The sequence below is a fragment of the Mus caroli genome, chromosome 9 (genome assembly GCF_900094665.2).
Source record: "Mus caroli chromosome 9, CAROLI_EIJ_v1.1, whole genome shotgun sequence".
Taxonomy (NCBI): domain Eukaryota; kingdom Metazoa; phylum Chordata; class Mammalia; order Rodentia; family Muridae; genus Mus; species Mus caroli.
This window is the reverse complement of record NC_034578.1, coordinates 108,884,364-108,891,753: the sequence shown is the minus strand read 5'-3', so window position 1 is coordinate 108,891,753 and position 7,390 is coordinate 108,884,364. Positions and strand designations below refer to the sequence as shown.

At 41.7% G+C, this 7,390-nt stretch overlaps 1 protein-coding gene across 4 annotated transcripts in view; it reads left to right on the top strand.

The window, feature by feature from the left end:
• Pdcd6ip (programmed cell death 6 interacting protein) overlaps nt 1–7,390 on the top strand; it is a 56,863-nt gene that overhangs the window by 24,594 nt on the left and 24,879 nt on the right. For all 4 annotated transcript variants that reach the window (XM_021173408.2, XM_029481383.1, XM_021173407.1 and 1 more), the window contains exons 8-9: nt 3,524–3,746; nt 5,425–5,548. In XM_021173408.2, the coding sequence (XP_021029067.1) occupies nt 3,524–3,746; nt 5,425–5,548 (347 nt within the window). The remainder of the gene's footprint in view (nt 1–3,523; nt 3,747–5,424; nt 5,549–7,390) is intronic.

Here is a 7,390-nt window from a genome sequence, read left to right as displayed (position 1 = left end):
TTCCTCCCTTCCTCCCTCCCTTCCTCCCTTCCTCCCTTCCTCCCTCCCTTCCTCCCTCCCTTCCTTCCTCCCTTCCTCCTTTCTTCTCTCATTCCTTCTCTCCCCACACCCTCTCCTTTTTTGAGGCAGTTTTTCTCTGTGTAGCCCTGGCTGTCCTGGAAAACTCTTTTTAGATCAGGCTGGTCTTAAACTCAGAGATCTGCCTGTGTCTGCCTCCTGAGTGCTGGGATTAAAGGTGTGTACCACCACTGCCCGGCCTAAAATAGTTTCTTTAGCATGGAATTTTCATTATTTTTGGGCAGTACTTCCTTAGTAAATTTGGGAAGTTATAATACTCATTTGTTTGTATTTATTTATTTTGAGACATAGTCCTTTTTTTGTTTTTTAAAGGTTTATTTATTTATGTATGAGTACACTGTTGCTCTCTTCAGACCTACCAGAAGAGGGTGTTGAACCCCATTGCAGATGGTTGTGAGCCATCATGTGGTTGCTGGAAATTGAACTCAGGACCTCTGAAAGAGCAGTCAGTGCTCTGAACTGCTGAGCCATCTCTCCAGCCCGAGACATAGTCTTGTCTAACCCGGGTTTACTTCAAACTCTCCATGTAGTTGAGGATGACTGTGAACTCCTGATCTGCCACTTCCCATCTCCTAAGTGCTAGGATTAAAGGTATTTCTCCCCTCCCCTCCTGATAAACACTACCGGACTCATGTTTTCTTACACATGGATGGTTCAGAGTTGCGTCTATGAGATAGATGCCTTTTATTTACATGTGTTTGAATATGGCTGATTTTCCTGGATGGCCTTTGGCTTTCTACTACGGTTGTGTATGGGTTTCTCTGGTCTTTAGAACCTTGATGGTGTTGGAGGGAATTGTCCTCTATTCCTGTGCTTCCCATTTGAGCTTGTGCCATGGTCTCTGGTGTGTGCTCATCTGCTTTCTCATGCTTTAATTCTTCTCTTCATCTCTAGCATCTGGTAACTCTACCCTTAGGACTGGGTAACCTGACTCTTGCTCGGTGCCGTATCCCATGTTTTTCTTATGGTTTCCTGTTAAGTTAATCAGTTGGTGTTGGTTTTGTCTTGGCTGGTTTCTGTTTTCCTGTGCTATCTATCCATTGTTTCTGATTTGATCTAAGCAGTTCCCACTAAGGATGGTGCTCTGTATGTTCCTCTTCTCCAGGTTTTCAGGATCCCTCAAATTAAGGTTCTCTTTGAGGAAGTGTTCAGTGAATTTACAAATCAAATTTGATTTGCATGTAGTTAAGCTTGTATTTTTCCTAGACTATAATGAAGATACGTGTATGTTCATCTTTCTTTCTCTATAGTTTCATATTGCTCTTAGATGTTTTAAAGTGTAGCATATATTTTGTATGTTGTTATTAAGAGTGGATCTATTCCCTCTGTTACTTCTTCACATTGGGTTATGTGTTTATATTTGGTGTATGTATTTGTCTCAGGTACTACTCATGAGATACACAGTTTAGCAACTCTCAATGTATCACCTGTGACTAAGTTCTTGTTTTATATCTGTGATTACCTGCTTGTTCAGTTGCTTGCTGTGTCTGTGATCATGGTGACTGGTGGCTTCTACTTTCTGCTTTTAGGAATAGTACATGTTTATATTAAGCATAGTGAAGATTTTTATTATGTTTGAAGAACTGTGTATATGTTTCTGTTCTTTTAAGATAACAAAAAGAAAAGGAACACTGAACCAGGGTGACGGCTCAGTGGATAGAGGCACTGCTGCTGAGCCTAAAGACCTGGATTTTAGTCCCAGAGTTCATGTGGTGGAGGGAAAGAACTGACTCCCGAAAGTTGTCCTTTGACCTCCAGGTGCACCTGTATGCATACACACAAAAAAATAAATAAAAAGTGAAAAAGCCACCAGGTGGTGGTGGCTCATACCTTTAATCCTAGCTCTCAGGAGGCAGAGGCAGGTGGATCTCTGAGTTTGAGGCCAGTCTGGTCTACAGAGTGAGTTTTAGGACAGCTGGGCTACACAGAGAAACCCTGTTGTCTTAGTTGGGGTTTTACTTCTGCACAGAGACACCATGACCAAGGCAACTCTTGTAAGGATAACATTTAATTGGGGCTGGCTTACAGGTTCAGAGGTTCAGATCTTTGCCATCAAGGTGGGAATGTGGCAGTGTCCAGGGAGACATGGGGCTAGAGGAGCTAAGAATTCTACATCTTTATCCAAAGGCAGACAGGAGAAGACTGGCTTCCAGGAAGTGAGGGGAAGGTCTCGAAGCCCACCTCCACAGTGATACACCTATCCCAACAAGGCCGCACCTACTCCAGGGCCACACCCCCTAGTAGTACCACTCTCTGGGCCAAGCCTATTCAAACCACTACACTGGCATGAAAAACTGGAGAGAAGAAAAGTAAAAGAAAAACAGAGAAAAAGCCAAACCATCACGCCAGTCAGTTTTCTTACCCTCCAGTTTTGGAGGCTTCATCCTCAATGAATTACTTGTGTTGCCTTTGGTCCTGCAATGAGTCAGTACCTCATGGTGCAGTATTCAGACCATTTCACCTTATGGCCAAGATGCAAGAGAGGGCGAGTAAGAAGCCGATTCTCTCCATTCCATCATGGAGTACCTACCTCCAGTGTCACTAGCCTCCCATAAACCAAGCCTTTGACCTGTGGGCTCGTGAGATGCTTGTCCCAATGATGAACATGTGGTACTTTATTAAAAGTTTTGACATTTTTACATTTAAGTTTGAATATTTCAGAGAATTGTGTAAGCAGATAGTCTAGTATTAAACCACTTTATGTAGTGTGGGTTTGGTGTTTTAGACTTGCTCTGTCATCATGTGTCAGAGTTATACAGTTCTGTATAAACCCAAAGATCTGGTAAATTACACTGACTGTGCTGTTCAAGTCTTTTTATCTTTTTATTTTATTTTAACGTAGTCCCAGTATGGAACTCAACATTCAGCCAGGAATGTTAAAAATCTTTGATATGGATTGAGATATCAGCACCTTATAATCGCTTACATGGCTAGTATCATACATGCAGAATTAAGTTTTGTAGCTTATAATGGTAGATGTAAAACAAGTACTCGTTTCATTCCTGACAGTTATTTTATGAGAATTGCTGGTGTGGAGTGGGCATATCTCTGATTGCTGACTTCTGCTCCTGTTAAATGGTGTGGAGGGACTGCATCTCTGGTTGCTTACTTCTGTTGTTTCAAGACCTTTGTCTTGGGGCCCCGTAAAGGTGTCAGTACTTCTAATTACTGCTAATAGTTGTATAGCTTGTGGAAGTTATTTAACATCCAACCTTCATTAGTGTCAGGTTATGTTAATTGGCCCAGCATTCTTTTACTGCCTTGGCAGCTCATTTGTGTATTTTTAGGGACCTTTGCTCTCCCCCTTGTAGTCTTGGGTGCTTTGTCATGGAATTTCCAGGTTGCCCTGCCAGGCATAGCACTGGGAATCCTGAAGGCTTAACAAAAGCTTGGTAGAGAAAGCATTCACCTATAAACAAACTCTCTCTATAATGTTTACTTTCAGCACGCAGCAGAACTGATCAAGAATGTGGCCTCTCGCTATGATGAGTATGTCAATGTGAAGGATTTTTCTGACAAAATCAACCGTGCCCTTACTGCAGCAAAGAAGGATAATGATTTTATTTATCATGACCGTGTTCCGGACCTTAAGGATCTGGATCCTATCGGCAAAGCCACACTTGTGAAGCCCACCCCAGTCAATGTACCCGTCAGCCAGAAGTTCACGGGTATGCTATGTTCTACACACTTTAGTACAGTTATGGTTTTTCTAGGTCCTCTGTCCCTCTATCTATCTATCTATCTATCTATCTATCTATCTATCTATCTATCTATCTATCTATGTATCTTCCTCCCTCCCTCCCTCCCTCCCTCCCTCCCTCCCTTCCTTCCTTCCTTCCTTCCTTCCTTCCTTCCTTCCTTCCTTTCTTCCTTCCTTCCTTCTTTGTATTTTGCCCTTATAGACCCTAAATACTACTTCTTTTCTTTTCTTTTCTTTTTTTTCTTTTTTTTTTTTTTTTTTTTTTTTTTTTTTTTTTGAGACAGGCTTTCTCTGTAGTCCTGGCTGTCCTGACTCACTCTTGTAGACCAGGCTGGCCTTGAATTCTGCCTGCCCTGCTTCCCAAGTGCTGAGGTTAAAGGTGCGCACTGGCACCGCTTGGATTTTGTTTTCCATTTCCATGAAGAAAGTGATGCTTTGGTGTAGCCTTCTCTTTTGTCTGGGCTGAGCTGTGTGATTCATGTAAGATCTCACATTCTTTTTCTAATCTTTAGATTATAACATTCATTTATGTTGTTTAAAAGAAATGTGGGCATAGACATGGTGGTGCATACCTGAAATCTCAGCCCCTGTGAGGCTGAGGCAGGGATCTGAGGTTGAGGCCAACCTGTTCCACAGAGTGAGTTTGAGGTCTAGCTTGGCTATAGGATGAGTAAGACAAGCAAACAAACTGCCAGCTAACTAGACAAGAAAGGGTGGGAAGGTTAAGTGTGGTGTCTTCTGTGAGGTTTTCAAGGGGAAAGTAAGCAGTCAGGTAACCAGATGGGAAGTTTGAGACAGGGTTTGATAAGATTCGGGCTTGAGACAAGCCATACCATTCTGTTAATGGAACATTTGCTGTATTTAAGATACCATTACTGAAAATAAATATGTGGTTATTTATTTACTTATTCATTTGAGATAGAGGTTTCATGAAGCCTAGCCTTCAACTCACTGTGTAACCTAGGTTGGCTTTGAACTCCCAATTCTCCTGCTTTAGCCTCCTAAAGGTTATGATTAGAGGCATGAGACCCATACTTGGATCAATAATTTTTAAACCATTATCTTTCTAGGATAGTATTTGCAATAGATCAATGTTCTTATAGCCTTCTTTTGATAGTGTGAATATATGTAGTATATGCAGTATTTTATAGTTTCTAGCAGATCTCCTGGATAATATTTAAGTTCCTGGGAAAGAGTGGTTATTGAGCTTATTTTTATTTAATAAACAGAAAGTGTTTACCATGTGCCAGTGATTGTTAAGCACCAAAAGATGAGTGTTTGTCTCTCGCAGCAGCCATGTGACTCAGGAACTACTGCTGATGTCTGTGCCCCTGATGAGGGTGCTGAGGTCCAGGCGGGCTTTCCCCAGGGTACACAACTAGGAGATGATGAACGGTGACCACATGGTCTGTCTGTCTAATTGGCAAGTGAGCAGTACCACCAAGACCCTCAGTTGATGACATACAATCTTAAGGGAAACAAAGGTTCAAAGGGAAGTGGTCACTGCTGCTGCCCATCAATGTGGTGGACTAGAATTCTCTTCACTGCTGCTTGCTGTTCAGTATGAGCTGGTGATCTTACGAATGTAGTCTTATAGTAGCTTGAGTTGGTTTGATATATTGCGTGGATCTTTCCCTGTGTTTTAGATTTGTTTGAGAAGATGGTCCCTGTGTCTGTGCAGCAGTCCCTGGCTCTGTTTAGTCAGAGGAAAGCTGACCTGGTCAACAGATCAATCGCTCAGATGAGAGAAGCTACGACTTTGGCAAATGGGTAGGTGGAGCCTGGCTTTCTGAACTGACTTACAGGTTCTCCAGTTTGTGTTCTGAATAATTTATGAACATTTTTTAGTTATTAGGTTTTCTTTTTCTTTTTTTAGTTTTATGAGTTTGGAAATGTATACCAGGCAGACGTAGACACAAACACACACACACACATACACACACAAACTCATTTTCTTGTCATTTTATTAAAAAGCCTTAAGTAAACTAGAGTTGGAAGGAATGGAATTAGAGAGAAAAAGTAAGAATATTTGACTCCTATTTTGTATTTTGAGATTGATTGAGGCAAAATGGTTAGGAATGAGTCCTTGAAGATGCACGGTCCAGGCTGATAAGATGGCACAGTGGGTAAGTACTTGCTGCCAAGCCTTCTGATCATGTTCTGTTCCTGGGACTCTCACTGTGGAAGGTAACTCCTACAAGTTGTCTCTGACACATGTATACTGTGGGAGGTGAGTGTCCACATGCATACTCAACAAAATAACATAAAATAAAATAAAATAAAACAAATAAAATAAAATAACATGTAGTAAGAAGACTTGTGGAACTGTACTGTAAACCAATTTTTAGATTAAGAAAATATTCTGTGGGTTAAAAAATTAGGTATAATTTACATATAATAATGTACCCATTTAAAATGTAGTTTATTCAGTCTTCTGAGTGCAGCTATCCATGTAATGACTACAAAGAGAACATAACCTAAATCAGTCCTCACACCTCCTTTCCTTCAGTCCCTCTGTCCTTGGTTCCTGGTCTGTGTGCTTTGCAGTTTGCCATCAATGTAACACTAGCGTGTGTTTTGTCCCCATCCCCATTTGTCACATTATGCACTGTACATGACGTGCCATTAGCAGTGCATGCTGCACTCGCAGTGTACGGTGGCCATTCTGCCCATCGGTGTCACATAGTGACTACAAGGTGCATCCTGGGGAGGAAGTCTTTGCTTTGGATCATGATGTGGTGGGGAAGGCTTGAGGGTGGGAGCAGCTGGCCATGGTACCGGGGATATGAGGTTATGTTGCATGGTCAGGAAGTAGAACTGGGCTATGACTTCTATAGCTTGTCCTCCATTAGTCCACGTCCTTCACATGGGCCTCACCTGTAAGGTTCCACAATTCCAAAACCATCTCCAGCTGGGACCAAGTGTTGAGGCTCGGAACCCAGGGAGGACTCAGCCCAGTCAGCCCATAATACTCACTATTTTATCATGTGACAGAATACTGTGGAAATTACTTGAGGAGATGTTTTAGTTTCTTTTCTGTTGTTATGATAAAGTACCTTGACAACAAAAAGAAGGTAAAGGGTTTATTTTGCTTTAGCGTTCTAGAGGACAAGGGTGGGTAAGGGTGTGGAGGGTCCCTGGGATTAATCCCAGTTTTTGTGTGTTAGGTGCATTTCTACCACCGTGTTTTTTTCTACCACTCTCAGTCATTTATTGCCTTTCCAAAACTTAGGTTTTCCTGAGATGAGTGAGATAGTTGAGTGGGCACAGGTATCTGCCTTCAAGCCTGGTCACTTGAGTTTGATCCCTGCATGGGGAAGGCAAGAACTGACTCCTGTAAGGGCGCCATGTGCATCTCTCCTTCGTAAATAAATTAAGTTTTTCTTTTTAATCCTCTTAAAAAAAGATCTATTTAAAGTCTTTTATTATGTTTGTTATAAGTATATTTTAAATTACTGTAGTATTTTGCTTGCATGTATGTATGTATGTATGTATGTGTACCATGCTTGTGCAGTACTAGTGGAAGACAGAAGAGGGCATCAGATCCCCTGGAGCTACCTTTATGGATAATTGTAAGCTGCCATGTGAATGTTGGCAACTGAGCCCCGCTGG